This window comes from Caloenas nicobarica, chromosome 8 (assembly GCF_036013445.1).
Source record: "Caloenas nicobarica isolate bCalNic1 chromosome 8, bCalNic1.hap1, whole genome shotgun sequence".
Taxonomy (NCBI): Eukaryota; Metazoa; Chordata; class Aves; order Columbiformes; family Columbidae; genus Caloenas; species Caloenas nicobarica.
This window is the reverse complement of record NC_088252.1, coordinates 17,411,923-17,434,458: the sequence shown is the minus strand read 5'-3', so window position 1 is coordinate 17,434,458 and position 22,536 is coordinate 17,411,923. Positions and strand designations below refer to the sequence as shown.

Genomic DNA, 22,536 nt, shown 5'->3' with positions numbered 1-22,536 from the left:
GTTTAGTCCAACCACCTCCCCTGCTTAAACCAGGGTTAACTACAGCACTTGACCATATCCAGGTGAGGAGTGAATATCGCCATGCACTGGAGACTCCATGACCTCTCTGGACAACCTCTTCCAGCATACGATCACCACAGTTTTTATCACTGGAATTTCCTGTGTAATCGGTGCCCATTGACACTTGTCCTTGGTTGTTTTTTTGTTTGGTTTGGGTTTTTGTTGTCATTGTTGTTTTTTAATCTTCCTCATTCTATATAAACTTAAATTGAACCTAGTGAAAACCAAACTCCTTCATATGCTTGTTTTCATTTCTTTTGGCTTCTTGCACATTGCTTACTTGGCAGTGAGAAGAACCACGTTCTGAACATGTTTCTGCTGGGTTCTGCAACTTTGCAGGATGACTTTAACAACTATTAGCACACATTGATTGTCACAAGTAATTTTCTTTCTTTCAGAGTGAGATAGATTATCTTTACCTAACTTGCGCAGATCTCCAGGGAGGATACACTGAGGAACCACAGAGAATGTGATGGAAAAAGCTTTTAAAGGGCTCCGAAGTTTTAGCACCAAAAGACTGACTAAGCGCTTGTGTAAATGAAAGGTGCAGTCTCATGACAACAGCTCTCCTCTGCATAGTCAGACAAAGGAACCTGGTTTATCTACTTCCGTCATCCAAATGCCAGCATTCAAACATTAATAGCAAATAATCCTACTTGGGCTCATTTTCCAATATTAATTTGTTGGCGTATTGTAAGAGAATCATAAAAGACCCACATACTACTAATGCAATAATGAAAATTTTTCTAGAGTCGCTCTGGAACATTGTGAAGACTTCAGCAGTGGTGACCCACAACGGTGCTTACAAGAACAGGAATAACAGAGAAAAACAAATACACAACCCAGTTTTCTTTGGTGCTCTAGGCATCAGAAACACAATCTCCAGCTCTTCCAGAGGCACTGCACCCAGTGGTTGTCCTGCAGATGCAACGTGTTGTCATTTCTGATTCTTCAGTGCAAAACACACAATATTTCCTATTTGTGATAGGTCCTAGTAAAAAACGAGAAGTTTCCAGCAAAGCTGATGATTCCTAATGGCAGCTGCTTGTGACTGTTCAGCAAGGGAGCCTGTTCTATGGTAACCTGGAACTGGACATGGTTCCAAGAGAACACTGTCTGCAATAGGAGGCCTTTTTTCCATGTTCTTAAGTTTATTCAGACTTTTTCTGACCCTCAGCTGCATATTTGATACACTAATAGCCAAGTAATATTATTTTTTCTTTTCATTTTTTTTTAATGTCTGAAGGAAAAAAGGTTAAAACTGAGCATTAATTCTAGCTAATACTTTTTCAAAATTATCAGTTTCATGACACCTACTGATGATAATCCTGTTTGTAAATTTGTTTGCAGACAGTACTTTCAAAAGAAATTTATCAACAAAAACATCTGCTGCCATGACTGAATTTGAACCAGAGATCAAAACACGACCTATGAAATATTTATAAAAAGAAACCAGTCAAACATGATATAGGACTTTGAAAGGATGAAAAAACATTATTTTCTTGTAGAGAGGAAAGAAAAGTAAATGTATGTATAATTTTAAAACTACTTAAGAATGCAACCTTAAATTCCAAATTGTGTTCATCACTTCCATAATATTTAGCTTATAGATGCAAAGATGAAATTCAGGCACTACCACAGTTGTTGAATTTTGTGGTTGCTGGAAAATGCAGGTAGTATCTTGTTATTTACCAATAACCTTTTTAAAGCACATCCTCAGCTGGAGGGAACCCACATTAGAAAAGACCTATATTAGCAAGGTAGATGCCCAGTGAATTATTTTCCTTTAGAAAAAAAATATATGAAATAGTGAGTACATTTCCATTTTAAGTTATCTTTTTCATATAAATCCAAGAACCTAATGATAGAAAAAATCCAAGCAATGTGCATTCAAATAGCTATTAATTACAACAACATAAGAAACTCAACAATGAAATGGTTCGTAAGCTTTGAACACACAGGATGTACAAGCCCATGAAGTGTTGATACCAAAAAGTTTAAATTAGTAGAAAGAAATGGTCAAAAGAAAGTTAATACTTCTTTTATTAGTGAACATTTCCCTTTCAGTCCACCATAAATTAGCCTTCCTAGTTAAGGTCTGTATAAAAGTGAAAGGAAAATATTTAGATAATTTTTTTCAAGAGGCATGTAGCAATAAAGTGAGTAATTATAATAGCATTAGGATGCTCAGGAGTGTATTTTACAAGGTCATTAATATGGTTCATGGGCAGCCAAAAGCACATGGCCTTTGGCCTCATGCCTCACAACACCCATGGGGGATGCATTAATGGTTCTGTAAGGAACACTCTGTTGCCTCTCACTGCTTTAATAAAGCCTTACAGATGAAACGCAAACCCATTTGCTGTCAAGCTAGAGTATTTTGCTGAAGTTGAAAGGAAAATTTCAGTCACAGAAGAAAATCAACTAATGTGCAATAAATTATACCAATAAGTAGAGATGGAAGCAACCTTTTTTTTGGAAGAAATTAATTTAGCCATATGTTTCCTGTTGAAATCAATGAGATGATACAAATAAGTGCTTACCAAATTCATGAGATATTAGAACCTAAGTAAGGGAAACAGGTTAGGGATATGTTTGTGTTTTCTTTTTGAAATGATTTAGAGCTATATGGCACTATACTTCTTATCTCTTTATATTTTGTGGTTCTGTACTGAACACTTCATTCTCAATAAAGAATTTTGTCAGCATACCTATGGCAACGGAAGATCCCTCAACTGAAATCCTGGTGGAAAGTGTTGAGAAGATGAACAAATTATAATGAATGTGGGAGATTTCATAAAATCAAACATTCAAGAGCTGACAAACATAGAGAGAAAAAAACAAAAACAAAAAAAACACCAAACAAAACAGTAGAGTTCTTGAATGTGTAGTGAGTCTCCCAAAGAAAGACTGCTCACCTCTTTCTGATTCTATTTCATTTGAATCTCGACATAAAAAGAGTGAAAAACTACTGTAGAGCAACAAGGAACCCCAGTAAGATTTATTTCTGTCTGGCTTCTCACTTTGAGCAACAATAAACTCCTTGAAATATGGAGAAGATATTTCGAATACTTAATTAAGATACATAAGTAATCTTTTTTAAAAAAATATGTTTCGCTTGCAACATATACAACACTAGAGATATTCAAAATACTTCTACAAACACATTAGTATCTTTTATTTATATTTGCTTGAAGGCAACTTTCATACTTTGCTTAATAAGGGATGTTAAGCAATATACATAATTTCCTCTGGCCTTTCATAGGCCTTCATCTGGTAGTTTTACATGTAATAATGTATTCAAATTCAGTTTTCATCTCAAACAATATTTATTAGCCAGTGCAATGTAGAATGTAAGAAATCAGTTTATCAAACAATGCAGTCTTCTATATATTCTCTGTTGAAAAGTAATGCAAATTGCTATATTTTACTGCAGTATTTTTTCTATGTTGGCTAAGGCAGGCATTTACACAGGGATCACACATTAAACAGAAGAAAAAATTTAGGAGCCCTCTTGCCAGTACTGCTGCCAAGAGAGTTTTTCTCCTCAAGATCTATTGTTCACATTACTCTTTTGAACCATTAAAAAGTGCTGTTACAACCTTAAAATACAGATCTTATTCAACTGATTTAAAAATATCATGAGGTATTACATCAAAGAAGTATCAGAACAGTATTTGAGCTAGTACCTATATATGTAAACTAATTTGCACACAAAAAAACCCCATAAAACAAGCAATTTTATGCATTTGAAATGCATGAAAAATGAAAGTAACATTTGCAATGGAAATCCCTGTCAAGTTATCTATTGCTTCCAAAGCCCCACAGTATACAGAAGTGCTTCACTTAAGCCTCAGAATACTTGGGACTATTTTAATATATGTAATTAAATGCAGCGAATTGGGAATTCAGAAGTACCCTATCTACTTGTCCTGCCACTTTTGTCACAAGTGTCAAAAGAACCTTCATTTGCCTTTTTTTCTGGGCATGAATGCCAGCAGCATGAAGCTCAGGAGTGAGGAGTGCCCGGCCCACCAAGACCGGGCACATACGTAACCTCGATGCTGAGCTGTAGTGTATTTCTTAATGTCTTCCTGCGTTCATTGAAAATCAGAATATTGGAAACTCAGAGGATTATTTCAGTATTGGAATGCTCCGCAGTGAGATACAGATTGCATATAAATCCTAATTTATCCCCACCTCTTGGCTTGCAATCAGACAGATCCTTTCCTGGGAATTTTGGCATCCCGGCAAAGGCAGAGCAGCCTAAACTCTGTTTGCTTCTAGGGATGAAGCAAAATCTGGATTCCTGACAAGTCTCCCATCACAAGACAACCAAAGACTTAGGACAGTGCATAGTGTACAATATGGGTTATTTTGTATACTTGAAGCATTTCTAATACTGTAGATTAGAAGTTTTGCACAAGGACCAGTGATGGTGTAGAAGTAATTTGGTCAGATGTTATTTAGAAGAAAGTGAAGGTAGCTACACAAAGATACACATAAAAATTACAAATTATGTAGAATAGTAGGCTCAAAGATTCTTTTTCTGAGACAGTAAGATGTCTATAATTTGTCTTTAGTGAACACTTTTTATTTCCTATTTTGCAAATATTATCAAGTTGAAGTGTATTATGCTCTCGAAGATAAATCTGCTATTTCGAAAAACTGGAATACTTTTATTATATGATTAAATATTGATCAAGGGAATTTATCTTGCCAAAAAGCAATTTCTCTTGACAGAAATGACACAAACCGCTCTTATGCCAAAGTGAATAGTTTTAAAGTTTGTTATTTGTTATTTTCCTGTTTACCAAGAAAGAAGTCTAGTGACAAACGTTAGAATAAACCTATTATTTCAAATGTACCTGTACCAAGATAGAAACCTATTCAATGGCAAACAAAATTATGTCTTCATGCCCTAAAAAACTGAGAAGTGGGTGTGTATCCATCTATCCAAGCAGATGGATAATGTCAATTTGCTGTGCTAGGAAAAGCACAAATAGAAAAGAAATGGTTCATTTTAGAAGTGCACTATATATTCAGGGTTCCCATTTCATAAATATCTTGTCTGCTATGCACTGCAGTTGACCCTTTAAACAGATCTAGTCAAGAACCTATTGTTTACTGCAAGTCCCTTTTGTCATTTTGATAGTACAGATTCAAGTGTGGCAATCTTCCTTTCTCTGCTTCACTGCATACATGACTCCCCTTGGCTGGTACTAGCTCACAAAAAAAGCCACTAAAATGTCATTAATTACAGCAGGTTTGAGACCTGAATGCTAATTCTGTTAATGGACCTATGAAATTAGGACACTGTAAATCTAGATGAGCTGCGCTTGGGCCTCCTGCAAACTGGGCTGACCTAAGGTTACCTGCTATATTAAATAAGAATTGTCTAATACATTTTTGGAATTCTAAGTGTGTGTAAATCAGACCTTGCGAAGTACACCACTAGAGGGAATAGATAACTGCTGTACGCTTTATATCTTAATTTCTTCTCTTTATCTAGCATCACATTCATTTGGAGCGCTTCATACCAAGAAACAGTGATGCCCAAGGCTCAGGTGTGATTAGATACGGCCTTCTGGACACTTTCCCTACTGTGTAATCCCAAAATGTTAAAATTCCATTTATAAGAAACTTAATATTCATATCTCTAAGGGAGACCTGTTCTGAAGCTGCCATGGGTCCCTACAAATATTTATGAATAAACATTCTCTGCATGTTCTTCCAATTCAGAAAACTTGAATGAATGATTTTTGACTACACATTTTGATTTGTTTTGCTACTCATTTCCCATCCTTACTTTCAATGTAACGTACTTTTAATTAGGCAATAATATATAATCTCCTGTTAATCTATCATTCCTACTCAAACATGTTAGGAAATTGATGATAGAAAAAAAGCTCATCAGAGACTCTTTGGTGGTACAGCAAAGCTGGAATAAAATGCCATCTTCTGACAGTACCTTTAAGGTTTTATAAAAAGATAACGGATGTGCTTGTCACTGATGCTAACGATCTAACATTTTCTCAGTTTTACTAGGTATTAAATTGTGAACTATAAAAGAAAAGACCATAGTCTAAGCAAGGTAGGAAAAAGAATTTTGCTACATTTTTTTAATCTCCTATGATCTCTAACTAACTTAAACCTTCTTATTCCACTGCTGCTTTCACTGAATAGTCACTAGAGCGTGAGTGGTGGTGCTTACTTACTAAAGTGAAGAGGCTTATTTTCGGGAGGAAAGACAACTCTCCAGGTTGCAGAATAAGCATATTATAGATTATATATGCAAAAATACTTAAGCGACACAGGACACTAATTCATCACAATATATTTAAGAAGTTGACTAAAGCTTTTTTTAATGTGACATGAAGCAATTTTTGAAACGGTTATGTCTAAATTTTGAAACATTTGAAAGATATTCTCTGCTTAATATTTTCAGTAGTATTATGATATCAAAATAAAGAGCAAGGCAGCAAAAGAAATTAAAAAAAAAATCAACCACCACCATCAAAAACTTATGTGATACGAACACTACAAAGTAAATGATTACTAAAATAAGGATCAATCAGTTTGACAAATTAGATTAACACTGAAAAAAACAGATCTAATTTAAAAGCACTTTAAAAAAATAGCATGTTATTCTATTTAGAAAAATATCAAAACAAAACAAGACAATACCTTCCAGTCAATCACAATGGAATTAGACTTCTGAAATGAGTGGGTACATCCAAGTTCTTCTGAATTAGTTTTCATTATAATATATTCTCATCTCTGTGTTCAATCCTGTAAATGGTCAACTAGATAATTCTTCATCTCATTGAAAGGTTTACTAGGCTACATACTGGTATTACTATAGCAATTTGAACAAACTCACGTACATAAACTTAGTCATAAAGGAAAGGTTGTGCATTATTTTTTTGCCCACTGGGAATGTACAATGTCTTGCTGAAGAGAAAGATGGATAACAGTACAAATGCAGGGCTTGGCACAGATTGTCCAACACTTACTGCAGGGCTGTATCCTTATATTTCATGTACCTCTTTAGCCAATAAGATATTGCTGATTGGCATGATTCCGCAGAGGAGCAATATGTACATTCAAACCTAATGTATTCCGGCACACAGCAACAAAACACATTAAGGAATATTAAGACTCATTGTCTGTCGCTATATCATCTGTAAGGCTCTAACAGTCATTAACAAAAGTAGGAAAGGGTTTTGGAAACAATATTTTTGCTTTGTTCTGTTTTCTTTCAGTATTCTGAGTTTGATTTTACATGAATGTTACAGACCAGCATAGCCAGCTGATAAACACACCACTCAAAAATTGAGGTTTGGGCTGGAAAACACAACAGACCTCTTCTAAGAACAGCTGTTCTCAGAAGCAGCTCTGTGCAGAAGTAGCACTTTTCCAGTTCCATTTTTCCTCATTGCTTCATCTCAATTTATGGGTAACGAGGCTCTGTCACAAGAGGAAGAGATCTATTTATGAACTCAATTGATTTCAGTGCAGTTATTTAGGAAATAATGTACTAGTAAGAATAAGGATATCAGGCCTTTCAAACAGTGTGCTGCAGTGACTTTACTTTCAGCATTATAAGTACAAACTGGCAATAAAATCAAAGTGGCAGAATACCTGAATAGATGTTTTCTACTCAGTAACCCCAGCCAATATCCTCCAACTAAAGCGTGACAATATAAATACAAGACTAAATGACAGCAATGGTTCCTATATCCTCCTCAAAAGGGAAGATTGCTTATAATTAAAGCAAGCATAACCAAGACAATCTCATTTATAGGTGTGCTTGCATTTTGGCATAAATTTTGGTCTTACAGTTACAGAACGTTTGCCTTCCCAATGTAGACATTATCCAGAATACCAAATGGAAAATTAAAAAATACATACAATTTTTCCTTTTTCTTTATTACCAGCTTTTAACCCAGACCCTTGGAATGACAATTTACCATTTCTACAAGGAAAACCACTGCCTCTTAAAGAAGAAAAAATGAGAAATTTAAAGGAGTGCTTAACCTAGAGATTCCTGTGAATCATTCTTCCATCCCCTAGTTAGACTGTGAGCTGCATTTAAAAAAATTATATTTATTTCAGTTCTATTAAAGTCCTGTGGTTAAAAGGTAATCAAAGGAAAGAAGTACAAATTAACAAAATGAAGAAACAAGTAGCGGTTAGCATAAACCAACTCTATCCTTTCTCTCCCCTCTTGAGAGCAAAAGGCATAGCAGCCAATGCTGACCCAAAGCATTCTCCTTTTCTAAATAAACCTTTTGTAAGAAAGAATACAGAAAACAGCACTGGCAGTATTAAATCTGCCTATCATGATCCTTTCTGGATGTTAAGTAGACTCCTTTTATAATCCTTTTACGTTTCTTTTATGAAATTTAAATAAAAAGCTCCTGCTTTTTACCAAATGGATATATGTTAAATAAACATTTGAAGTCTCAGTCGAGCTGGGTTCAAAATCCAAATTTATCTTCATGTTTGTCCTTTCCTAAAAACAAGCCATAAAAATATATCTGCACTTACTCCTGCGCTGTCCTTCAAGGGTATTAGACTACTTGTGCAGTATTCCTCACTAAATGAGATTGCTTGCACAAGACTTGCATTTAAAGAGAATCTAAAGGAGTTACAAATAGTCTGTTTCAAATGTCGTCTTATTCAGTAGTCCCCAAATTTCCAAGACGAACAGTTCTATTTTCCATCTTATCTTTATCTAAGCAAAGTTTCTAATGGACTTTCATTCTCAGACTCATTTCAAAGACAAAATTGGGCCAGGGAACTCAGGGGGGTTTTGTTTGGTTTTTAAATGTATTTGCTCCATACTTCTTTAATTATTATCATTGTTTTCTCTTTAACAAATGGTAAACAATTTCTAACATTTTATTTAGAAGCAAATCTTGCATTTCCATAAATGCAGGTCCTCGAGCAGTTTAGTCTTTAAGACAAAGGATGTTTCAACTCAGAATAAACAGAAGAATAATCTGAATTGCACCAAAAGCTGTCTACTGTGGACTTAATAACAGTACTGTAAGTAATCTAAAATCACAGCATATCCTTCCTTCCCATTGCTATTGGTCTGGAAAAAAATGTTGCTGTTGTAGCTCTAAACATTTAACTGGCTTCCTTGTTAAGAAATGTCACAGGGCGAATCTTGTTAAGAAATGTCACAGCGCGAATGTTGGTGAAACAACAGCACAATACGCAGGACTCTCAGAGATCGCCTATGTCAAGATAGATATCCACAAAGACTGATACAAGGAACCCAGACCAATAAAGGTCATATGAAAATGAGAGACCTTATTTTGTCCCTACATCTTCTCATGTGGAAAAAAAAAAAAGGATATCCCTATATTACTTCTTGCTGTACAGTCAGGCATTTTGCACAGCCGTGAATTGAGATCTGGGTGTCCCACAGGCAACGGACAGTGAAGCTGAACCTCTCACCTTATAGGATGTGATCAGATAAGGAAAACTGAGGATTTGTCAGCTCTGTATTTGTAGAACTGTATCTTATTTCATATGACTGCAAAAGGAAACTGCTGTATAGCGATGAACAAGAGTTTCAAAACAGCAAAAGTTGATATCTGCTAAGATTATGCAGAAGCTCTACTCTGAGGCTATCTTAAGATCAGGAAAAAGAAAGGCAGAAAAAATGCAAAGTGGAAGTTCTCTTTATTTGATTACTAATGTGTTTCTATGCTACCTATTTGGTGATATGTCATCATAATTTATTTAATACATGAGAGATGGGCATTGTACCAGATACAAAACATATGAAGAACTTCTACGTATAGTTAACCGGTGCAGCTGTTTTACTGAGAAAATCCTGCAAGCCTGGTATAGAGTTATGTTAGCTTGAAAGTAATTTCAAGTATTCATAGCAATCATCGGATTCTACTATGAGTTTTGGAGGTTTTACTGTAATAGGTCCCACTTAAAATAAAATTAGCTCTCTGCTCCTTGAGGCTCTGTAAAGAGCACAATGTCCAAAGCACAAACACAAAAGAAAACCTCCTAAGCTCAGTAAGATGTTAGCGGTGGGTTACCTCAGGGATCAGTGTTAAATTACAAGTGGAAAAGCCATTACCATCAACGAAGGTGAATTAATTTTCATCTTTCAAGCAACTAGCCCTTTCAAATGCTGCACCTACAAGTGATTTAGGAACTAGACTAAATCATTTACAAAAATAAACAGCGCTTTCAGATAATGGATCCTGTGTTACTGGACAAAATACCCTACTGGCATATAATATAGATAAATGTTGTTTGAAATGTCAAGGACAAGAGCACTGGTATAAAAATAAAATGCTGATTAGAGGCCCAGATTACAGATTATTAACTGCTGCAGCAATATGTGCCCAAGGACTTGAAGTATATAAATTGGAAGATAGGAGAAGGGAGAAAAACATGTAAAATATCAAAATTTCCTTCCTTAAAAAGTACATCACAAACGAAGCCTCCAGCTGGATACTAAGGAGATAAATCCAGCAAATCCAGTTATGATCTCTCTGGAAATTATTCAGTCCCTTGTAAAATATAACCGTAGTAGAGGAGTTTCAAAATCTAAACTCAAAATCCATTCCCTCCCTGCAAAATGTAAGTGTATACAGATGTTAATTTTGTAACAAAAATGAAACTGTTGGAAGAAAATTACCCAGATGAGCAAACCAGCACCAATGAATTTGAGGATTTCGCTGAATTCAAACCACAAAGAAACCGAGTAGGGATGAAATAAAACGACCACAGAAAACCAGAGTAGCAGACACTGCTAATGCCCATGAATTGAAAATAAAGTTGACTGGCCTTCAGAACCAACTCACTGCTGTGAATGACACCTGGCTTATATGGCTTACACCTATGTAAGTATTCTGAAGTTATCATAGTGACTTCCATAATATCCCAGCATTGAATCGCAGAATTGAACTCCTGCTTTCAGGAGTCTTAGCACGTAATATTTCAATAGAATACACAAAAGAAAAAACCAACAATCATATTGTCTCAAGAGCTGGTAAACTTGTCTCATGAATGTGACTACACTGAACAAATAGGAAAGTACAATTTTCCAGAAATACAACCTACCAGAGGGATAGCACACAAATCTACCAACAGCATCAGCATATCCTGTTCACTGTATTTAAAACAAAAGTAACTCTATTCTCTCTCTAATATGGCCTAGAAAAGATAATGGAGGTGTTTGAGTTATACCCATAGCACTTTTCAAAACCACAATGAATCTCAAAACAAATAGGCAAAAAAGTACAGCTCTTGTTAAATAACATTTTTGTAATGTCCTTAACTTTTTCAAAGTATGAAAAAATCATAGCAAACAAAACTTCATCTCTTTCATTCAACAAAAACCCCTATGACTTAGCCATTTTTTTTAAACGTGATTTTTACCTGTCTATGAAGCAAAGCATCACCGTTGATCACAGAGAACCAAAACCAAAACACCTCTTCTCTCTGAACTGCTCAGTAATGAGAATACCTGTTTCATACCACTAAAAGCATAACAGCAAGTGCTTCCAGATAACATTTGCAATGTCTTTATATCTCAGCACCAAAATACAAACCTTTTATTTGAAAAAAAACATTTTTTAAAGTTGTTTCCCCTCCCCACCCCCTTTTTTTAAAATACATTCTCACAGGTACCATTAATTGCATTGCAGATAGCAGGGATTAATGGAAAGCTGAAAGCTTCTTACCAAGTACCCCAAGGCGATAGTTGACTGTGATGACTATCACATTCCCATAACTTGCTAGAACACTGCCATCATATAGATTTCCAGTGCCTTCCATGTAGGACCCTCCGTGAATATACACCATCACAGGCTTAGGTCCCCCACTGTCCCGAATGTCTGGAAAAAATATTAAGACACATTTTATCTCAAGAAAGTACCAAAAAAGATACATGCAATATTTTAATTTTTTTTTTAGTGAGGTTATTTTTCTTGAAGTGTTTCTCAAGCAACATCTTTTACATAAGGAAATGGGCAGGTGGGCATAAGTATTTCTTTGTGGCTTGCTTGTAACTGAAATTCGTATTTTTGAAACACTCATTGGCCTCAGAAAAGTAGAAAGGAACCGAAAATGGTAACATGTTTGCTCTAATGCAATGGGACGGTGGTCTGGTTCTGTTCCTGCTGAATTTGACGTAAAATGTCTACTAACATCAGTGTGAGTGCAGTTAGCCAAAATCTGAACACTTCTGAAAGCTCAGTCCATCTTTCTGTTCACTTAGCTAAAGGCAATTCACCATATTAAGACAAACAAGATTTCTGCTCAGACATAAATTGTTGATTGCTTCCAGTGCGGTAAGATCAATAATTTATAAGAAGGATGTATAAACAGCTGTCTTTTGATAGGTCTGAAATCTAAGTTCTCAAAAAGTACTTGGAAGCTGTTTAACAATTAGAGCTCAAATGGATACGATTTGTAACCTGGGTAGCCTGAAGTTTAAGGTGCATGGGTACTTCTTATTTAACTAAATTGTGAAAAGGACTGTATGTTTGAAAAAACAGCTGCCTTAACAACGTTTATAAACTCTGCCATTTTCTTAGACTACAAAATTAGATATTGACAATACTGACATATTGTTTTGAGTTTCTTTTTAATGAAGATGTTGATTTGGGCTCTTCCCCCCCTTCTCCCCAGTCCTATTTGCAAACTGATGCATCTATTTGGAATAAAATTTTGAATATCTGAGCACCATTGCTCCTTGTGAGGAAAGTTGTTCTTAAGTACCAATTTGAAGCAACAATTAGGGGTGTCATAATGCATGTCTATGTTTTTAAAAGATTTTTTTTCTGTTGGACAGGAAAGAAAACAGCTAAGATATAAATTTAAACCTTTATATCTGGATTAAATAGTGTTTTTATCTCATTTACCAGGTGCCCGAGTCTCTTACATTGTCCAAGTCATAGTATTCCATAATAGCCCCTAAAAAAATCAAGAAAGACAATATCAAGAGAGCACAAGAAAACTTCCTAATGAGGAACTGTACTGCATATGCTGATTTGAAGACATTTTTTATCATGACAGTATTCAAGTGACTTCCCTGATTACTCACTTCAACGTTTGAAGAAACCTCAGGTGTATTGTTCGCTCCTTTGATTTGGAGGAATCTTAGTTAAGAATCTTTCAAGTAAGCTCTCTGTAGAATTGTTTGAATCATTTCTGAAGCACTGTAAGGACTACTAGGTGAGGGCAGTTATACCAAAAGCCCCGCTTTTGAATTTCCTAAACAAGTTCAGCACAGATGTGTCTATTTACAGAAAGCCAGTTGCTACTAGTGTTTTGATATTGATTCTAATTTGAAGAAAATGCCAGAATAGTCAAGATCAGAAATTGGATCTTCAATATTGGAAGTACTAGAACAATCATTTATTCACAACCAAAAGGATGATGAAAGGTTGTGCATGAAATTGCAAGTATTGCTTTCCTCACTCAAGCATATAGTAAGGGCTTTCCAACATGCAATTTTCCAAGTGTAAAGCTAAGGAGATCATTTATCTTCATTGTCCATTGGATAGAATTATGACCTCCTAAGGCTTAAAATCTACACTGAGGAAAAAGTCTTTTCAAATTCATATACTGTTTTCAGTAGATGGTTTGTTCATAGCCTATGCTTCCTATTTTTTTTTAATACATATATGGAAGCAATAATAAATTATTAATCTGAAATCACTGTGTGACTCTTCCCAGCAGAAATTGTACACAGTTAATTGTATGCTTGGTGGTAGCACAGGGGGAGACTGTATCAGAATTCTTCTTTAATTAAAATTACATAGAATTACAGAGCACCAACTGTGAACAGTAATGAAATGTTGGTAGTACTGGCCTGTTTATCTGGAAAATAATATTGGGATATTAAGAAAAGAAAGGGTGCCCTTTATCTGAGAAAGGAAGCACACATTCATGAGTAAAATCTGACACATAAAGTGATTCCCTGAGTAAATTCTGTCTAGACCACACTTTTGTTATTTCCTACAACTAACATTCTTGTAAAGGTTACGCACAGATAAAGAACGACTAATTTTCAGCTCTACCTCTGTGCCATATCAGAGCAGATGACATGCAGTATGAATTTTTCTCATGCAGCTTTGCCAAAGTCATCAGTCTTAAGAGAAATCCCTTCTACAAAAGAAAAATGGTGTTTCTCAGGCAATAATCTAGTTCTGGAGACATCTGTGAGGTTACATAGCATTCACCTGAGGTTAGTGGGACTTTGGGCTATGGATTATATAGAAGCTACAGAGCTCTTCATGTGAAGAAGAGAGATCCCTGCATTTTGGTCTCACAGCCGGTGGCTTCATATCAATTGTAGTTCCTAACTAGGAATATTTGAAAGGTGCAGGGAGAGCACTGTTTAAGTACTAGTTGTTAAGTACAGATTATTAACTAGTGGATGCTACTAAGTCATAAGATCAAAGTAAGAGAGAAAAAAAATCAGATCATAACTGATAACTGATTCTTACCTGGGAGTAAATATTCCCCTCATGAAAACTATCATCCTTTAAAATAAAAATGGAGGAAGTATTAAGATAGTACTCTGCGAGGAAAAATTCTGTATTGGTACAAAAGTGGCAGAAAGATGCACTTTTCGAAAGTGCTTATTGGAGTTAAGTGTCCAATTCAACAAAGAAAATAATTGAGATTTGGGCACTCTGATACTTTTCAAAACCTGACCATAAATGATTTGACAGAGCTTTCATTTTTTCCTATGGGCTGGTATCAATCTTTCGTGTGCATGTCCTGGAGTGGCCTCAGTAAACCGTAGTTACACTTTCTCACACAGTTTAATAGTTATTCATGTCTGCAGATTAATAGTTATTTGTGGAAGTAGCTCATTCTGAACCTGAAGAATTGACGTGCAAATGTGGCATTTCTGCCTAGTGTAGATTTATATACTGATTCAATTTAGCTGTGTACTGTATTTTTTGTTGCATTTTATTAAGCGTTGCTTTAATTAAAAAGCAGACACATGAATATTTTTAAAGACATATGCAGGGATAGTGCTATTCAAAATCCTTCTCAAATTCAACTCTGTTCTGTTTTTATTTACACAGAAGATAAGTTTTGATTGCTGTGATTAGTTTGGCTCTAAATTACTAGTTCACAAAACATCTAAGTGTGTCTTGCTGTATAGCAGAGAATGATCTTATCTATATGACATACACATGAACTTTCTTACCACGTTTTCCATCATCTCCTCTCTTCTGTACGTTTCTAATGTTTGTTGCATCTACTTTTTATGGCTGGTCTTAATTACATTACTGGCAATTTAGGAATAGGGCTGTCTTTTATTCTGTGATTGTTACATCACACAAGAGGGAACTGGGTCTGACTGTGAATACCAGTCACAATTGTCAGATATAACAAAACGCAATTATAGCTTCAGTCATTTGAAGCTGATGTGAATTGGCCATGTGACTTAACAAGTATAATTTGCAGGGAACAACCAAAATGAGAAAGGAAGAAAGCCTACCTGGAGACAACTTAGGACAAAAATATAATTAGTTTAGCACAGATGTCACAAGCAGTGTTTTCCTACAGGTCATAAAAAAAAAAAAATTGTGACATTGTGATGTAACACATTAAGCAAATCTTGCTTTTTGAACATGAAACAGCAGAAGAACAGTGTAAAACTTTTAGACTGGTTACTGTAAAACCTATGTGTTCCTTACAGAGAATATTATACGGGTGTACATGTAGCTCTTCCATAAGCTTTTGTCCTAAAATATTTAAGAAGAGCATGGTACCAATCAGCACAACTCTTAATCATTTAAAAGCCTTTTAAGAGTATTTGGCCTTTCAGTTCAAATCTATCAGATGCCTCATAGATTTACTGTTATTTTAACAAGCTAGTGCACTTAGCAATGCTAATATGTAAACACCCATTAAGGCCATATTTTTAACACGTCCTGAGACTATTAAAGTAACTATTGAATTTCTGCTAGGACTGGCAGTGAGGTTCTAGACACATCTCATATTTTAAAATACAGTCCGCACCCATCAAGTTTCAGACAAATAGGATGATCTCATTTTGTTTGGCTGGTTTTGTACCTGTCAAACAAACGGATAATTTTGTGCACTCTCAAACACTTAACTACCTTTATCTGAAAGTGATTTGAGATCCTGGTGGAGGACTATATGAATGTATATTCTAACATTCAAAAAGACCTACGCTTTTACAGGTAACCCTCTGGAGCAGATTCTCATTAGAGTAGGACCTCAATAGCCAGGTAGGTAGTAATTCTAAATTATTCAAATATGACGGTTAGAAATGCAAAAGCTGACAGACTCTTCATGGTACCAGCAATGCTTGGCAGTGCTAAAAGTATAATGGAGCCCTGAAGAGGTGTTTAAATTAAAGGTCTGACAGAATTTTTGTTACGCACATTTTCAAGTATTAATAACATCGCTGCAAAAAATCAACACAATCTGAATTGAGGTTCTCGGTGTAAAAGGAAAAAAAAAAAAATCTAATCGGCAAAATTCAATATGCAGGTGACGTCGGAATCTGTACTTGGGAGCTGGAATCGCAGAACTAACATGAATGGATGACAGGATGAACAGGAATCATGAATATGTCTACATGTATCAGTCAACGAGTTCACCCAAAGTGGTAAGATCAGTAAGATCTGTGCTAGTCCAGCCTGGCTGGAACTCATAAGAGGTTATGATTAAGGCTGGAGCGTGTGGTGACTTTGCGAGGTAGACAAATGTGTTCTGCTGTTTACTAATCTCTGAAGTGCCAAAACATACAACTAGTGCCAGCCAAAAAGATTGTTTCTCTCCTTATTTCTTACCATGACAGCTGAAAGCAGATGAAACGCTAAACTTGGCAACTTAGTCTATTTTAATACTAATAAAGTGGTACGGGGTTTGGGGAAGATCCTCAATTCTGAAATGTGGCTCTACACTACAGTCTGTTGAGCATAAGAAGAGATTTGCAGATGCATTCTGCATCATTAGAAATTTAAAATATGAGTGGATTTTTGTTTGTTTTGATTTAAAAGAGGCTCTGGACCAAGAACTTCCCTCAGTCAATGAAGTCCAATAGTCCATACAAGACAGAGCATCAGACTAAATTATCAGAATCATCACAGTTACAGCCTGTGAACAAACAGAAACATCTGTTCCTAATCTGTCTCCTTTTTCACAGGAGAGATTGGAATGGAGAAGGAAAGAGTAGAAACATCCAGCAACTACAGTGCAGATCCCTCTTCCGAGGCACGTGTTCTGTTCCCTGCTTTACTGTGGACATGGTACTGCATTCCTCAACCTCAGCGTCTGTATTCTTCATTTCTAAAAATGGAATAATAGCATTCCTCTATCGCAGAGGGATGCTGTGAGACTGAATACATTAAAACTGAGAGATGCTCAAATAGCATTGGAGGCTAAATAAGGATCTAAGATTGACATGTTGATGTGCTAGGTAAGGTGTGCATGACAGAAGGGTGGATGAGAATAATTCGTGAGAAATCCTTCGTGGATATTTCAGGCAGCACTAACTACATAGAAGTCCAGTTCTTATCCCTGAGTACACAGGACAATTAATGATTTGTGTTGCTGTATTTTAAGTCATGCTAATGATTTTAGAATATAGGAACTAAGGGTGCATAAAGAGTCACTGGTTTTTGCTATAGCCAAATTAAGTCCAGTGAAATTATTATTGCTCACCAAAATTAAGACTGAGACAAGATACTAAGATTAAAATATTTTAAGATTAAAATATTTTACTTTTTTAAATTAAGCCTTGTTTCTAGACTGAGGAAGGTACAGTTTATTGAACTGCTGAGCAAATTAGAGTTAAATCTTGTATCTACACTACATATTGCTTTCCTGCGTGTCAGCAAATAGGCAAATCTAATACTTCTATAAAAAGGGAAATCCCCAGTGCTCACTGGTTGCCACTGCTTTTGCCACTCTTTGTTTTGGTGCCTGCTCAAGTAGTTGAATACTTACTGAAACACAGGTAAGCAATTTCGAGTGTAAACATGAAAGGGTTAAACAGAAACAAGAACATAGCTAGACTGGGGAAAAAAAAGACATTTATATAATTTCTGACTTTTCACACATTTCACGCTCACAGAATTTGAAAACACCTTCATTTTTTAAACAGCAAATTTGCAGATCATTAGCTGGTAATGTGCACTACTGCCTTTGGGTCTTTTGAAAACAAAAATGAAAAATGATCTAATTAAGCCTGGTCTACTCTTTGCAGCACATAGAGATCCAAGTTTGATTACTGATCCCAGTGCTCGTGCTGGCAGGGGTTGGACCACAATACTGTGGAAGTGACATGTAGCAGCAGATGGGAGTAGGTTTATTGAATGCTGTTTGAAAATGAAATCTTCTAATCAAACTGTGATGTCTGAGTGACACAATACAGAATACTTTCCAGGCATTTGCTCCAGGAAGCTGCTAAAAAAGATCTTTCTTCAGGAAAGGTGTAATACAAGAAACAGACACTGGAGCTCTGTATTTCTTATTAGAGAGAGCATCCTGGGCAGTTTAGAAATCCCTGGACATTGTTTACCTAGCACGGATTCTATGGTTATATAACACAGTTGTTTCTGACCATGTATATCCCAGTCTCACTAATATTCCAACTTGATCATTCATTTAGTTTGATATTTGGTCTATTTTGTCCCGTTACTCATTTGTAGTTTTTATATTGAGAAAAAACTGCAAAAGGCAAAGGGTTTGATGGACAGGTTAGCAGAAATGTAGACAGCTAAGGTAGCTTTTTGCTTCGCCTCTCTTTTTCCTGCTACTCATACCCAAATATATACATGACTTGAAGTTTGTGAACTCTTCAGTTCTGCATATGCAACAAGTTCTAGGGTTCCCACGCACAAGAGCAGGTTCACAAAATGCATCTTATCCAATACTGCTCCTCCACGGAGGGACAGGGAAATGCAGGGCTGCAGCCAACAGGGTTTCTACCAACCCAGCAGACATCCCAGCAGCCTTCAATGTCTACTGATCATAAAAATTTAAATTTGCCCTGCCTCTCTGTGGCTCTCAGAAGCAGCAACAGTCTAATTACTGCCTGTATTCTTCTATTGGCATGGAAAGTACAAAACTGTCACTTGTATGCTGGAGAAAATTAATCCCAGTCCTATAAATTACAGAGATTTATTAATGTTGTAAATGTGTTTCTTCCCCCCTAACTTGACTGCTGTGTTCTTACAGCACTCTCTCTTTCCTACAGTTGTCAATGTGGGAGAGGGGTTTTCTCTGACATGGACACTTGTTCTCCAAAGACTGAGATCCCTACTCCCATCTGACTCTACATACTAAACTGCTTTCTGATAGCAACCACTCTCTGTTGAATTTTAGCAAGCTGAGTAGCTTCTTTTAAGTGTGTCTAACCAGAGAAGGACTCAACAAATGTTAAGCCATTAGCATCTGTCTTGGCAATTATACAGCAATTTAGGAGAGCCATTAAGATCCACTGGATGAATAACCCAGGTTTCAAATGGTTTCTTAAAACATATTGTTAAAAAACCAAGACAGAGTAACTTTTACAGTGGCTAATTCAATATCACAAGTCTTGGACAATACATAAGAACGTCCCTTGCAATATTTTGCCATGAACTAATGTAAAAATGACTTGGCCTCATAGAGCTAAGTGGATCTGAATTATCACACTTAGCTCTGAATAATATGAGAGCTTTCAAAGGAGATTTTCAATTAGGTTATTCTTTCAAATCTTGGGCCAACTGGTGGGCTTTCATTCCTATGCCTAGCATACACATTCAGCAGAGGATCACAAATCAGAAGTAGAAATTTGTGAGTTTATTTGTAAAGTCTCTGTTCAATTATTGGGCAAGAAGTTAAGTGCTAATTTGCCTTCCTTCATCTTTTGTTCTGTTTGAGTAAAACAGTTAATGTCCTGTGTGACGATTTTTTTTTTTTTAATTAAGAGCCTTGCAGTTTACAAGTTAGGCTTCATCTTAGTATCTGGCAAAAAAGAACCCAGATATTAACAGAGAAGCAAGCAGCAACTGTCCCAGCCTTATATGGTAATCTGTTATACTCGTTGACCATAAAATATACAAAGTATGTGTTTGACTCAGAATTTTGAAGCACATCAACTTCAGGGGATTAGACTGCTCAGGAGAAAGAGCCCCTTACTATTTTCATAGCCCTGAAAAATATCAAATCTGCATAGCTTATATGATTAAGAGACGTAATTCATAAACAGAATAATATGCTTGATATTTCAAACTTTCGATTTTACTTGGTAATAGGGTTTTCTAAGGGTCAACACAAGCAGACAGGCATCTTTATATGATTGTAGAAAACAAAAGGGATCAGATTCTTTGAGATGACACCAGTTTAGCTCCAGAGAATGCACTGGTGCTGCACAGAGCTTCGCCAACTGCAAATACTGCCCACTGTTCTAGGGCAGAGAGGTGGGGCAGTTTGCATTTATTTCTATGTGTTCATGGCAATGTAAATGCAGAAGGTTTTCTATTTGGGGAAATTCAGTTGCTTAAGAAACACTTTCTAAGAATTTTCTGTATTTTTCCTTTTATAAACACAGCATTTTATATGTTTATCAAATTGAGATCAGTCAGTGAAAAAAGAAACATCTTTGTACTTGGTGAAATACATAGGGTTAGAAAACATGCAAAAAGGTGTACAGAGAAACTTTAAAAGAGTGTTAGTTTAAATAGTATGGACAAAATTCAGTCAAAAGGTGGGATGCAACTTATCAAAAGTCCATTTCAAGAAAACAAAAAACGTCCTCTTTAAATATTGTTACTGGTTTGTATCAAAACGTAGAACTTAACAACATTCTTTCTTTTTAAAAAATAAAAATATATATATATATGTATAACAACAAGCAAGAAGACAAAACACATCAAAAATGGGAATTAAAAAAAAAAAAACTCTTCAAAAGAAGACAAGAAGTCAAAAAAAGAGGGGAGAAAAAAGATTTTCAGGGATCCTTGTCATGCAAATCAGTTTGGCGGCAAAAAAATACCTTCATCTTCAGCACCGTCATTATCACCTAAATCATCTGTCTGTTTCTTTGTAAGGGGACCTAGGATTGAGAACGGAGAAAATGGAGGAAAAAAGACAATTCAAGAATATACAAGACTGAGGAAAAAAAAAACAGTGAATATTAAATTCCATGGAAGTTTCAAGAAAAACATTTGCAGGGAGGGAAATCTTAGTTTATAACAACCAATATTTCATTACATTTTCAAACATTACAGCAAAACCTTCCCTAGGGGGTATGGTTATTAGAAACATCTAGCACAAGAATCAAAGAGTGCCCAGTGCTTTATTGTTTTTAAATGAAGAATCAAAGCTTGTTTCCTAAAAGCATACCCGCCATAAACTATATTTATCCACTTAATTTAATTGTTTTTTGTTGTCGCTGTTATTACAAATAGTGGAGACAAGAACTGCCAAATTACCCCTTGCATTTGATGCAATAAGGTGGCTAATAAATGCCTTGACAGTTGGTTAAAACAATATTTTCTGTGAAATGCTAATTCACATTTCTAATTTCAACCACTTAAGCTCATGCTTTACACACAGATAAGCATGGGTTTGGCTTTTTTCTTTTTCCTCTCGTTTTCTTTTTTTTTTTTTTTTCCCCCAAACATAGTCATTACACTCTCTTTGAACAGAACCATAGATTATCTTGAAACCTTTGACTACCTGCTGAGATATTTGCAAAGAACCCTGAATATCCATATGTAAACTAGAAATAAGAGTGAAATTCTAGACCAGCTGAAGACAATTATTTTTGCCATTTATTTCAGTGGGGCCAGAGTTTCACTCATAGTGTACAAAAGTTGCATTGAATATGGTAATTTAAGTTTTAGCTTGGGCAAGACGCTATATCATAATTCCTTATTTCTATAAATGGATGGTGAGACAAAATTCTTTCATGCCCAGCACCTGTATTATTAACAAGTATTAATAGATTCATCATATTTTCCAATGGGAAAAATGCCTGCTCCTTTACTAAATAATGAAAATATACACCAGAAGGAAAGTCAAAGGCCATTCTGAAAACATTCCACGTCATATATTTTACACACTTACGCACAAACAAAAGACAGTTGGAACTCAGCATTATCTTTCCTTTTTTTTCAGAGCTCTCTCATTTCCATGACATTCTGTAATTTGCATGCAAAAAAGCAATCAGTACACAGGACTAAGTAACAAAAAAAGAAAAGCCAGCCAAGCACAGAGTAGAAAACAAGAACTTTCTCATGCATAAAATAGCAATAGACAAAAACAATAACAAAAAAAAGAGATGAACAGTATGTGTTGATATTTTCAATAGATGTAGGAAAGAGACATGCATTAAGTCTAAGCACTATGGAATATTAAAACATTTGTATTTAAAAAGCTCTCTCTAGCTCTGTTATTTTACAGGATATTAGTCATTCAGCATTAAACCTGTCATTTATA

General features: G+C 35.6%; 1 protein-coding gene across 8 annotated transcripts in view; it reads right to left on the bottom strand.

Annotated features, from left to right (window-relative positions):
* Positions 1 to 22,536, bottom strand: part of NLGN1 (neuroligin 1) — a 305,038-nt gene that overhangs the window by 184,115 nt on the left and 98,387 nt on the right. For 4 of the 8 annotated variants that reach the window (XM_065639915.1, XM_065639916.1, XM_065639917.1 and 1 more), the window contains 2 exons: positions 21,089 to 21,148; positions 11,790 to 11,942 (listed from right to left, as the gene is read on the bottom strand). In XM_065639915.1, coding sequence (XP_065495987.1) covers positions 11,790 to 11,942; positions 21,089 to 21,148 — 213 coding nt within the window. The remainder of the gene's footprint in view (positions 1 to 11,789; positions 11,943 to 21,088; positions 21,149 to 22,536) is intronic. The other 4 variants (XM_065639918.1, XM_065639920.1, XM_065639921.1 and 1 more) reach the window with 2 other exon arrangements.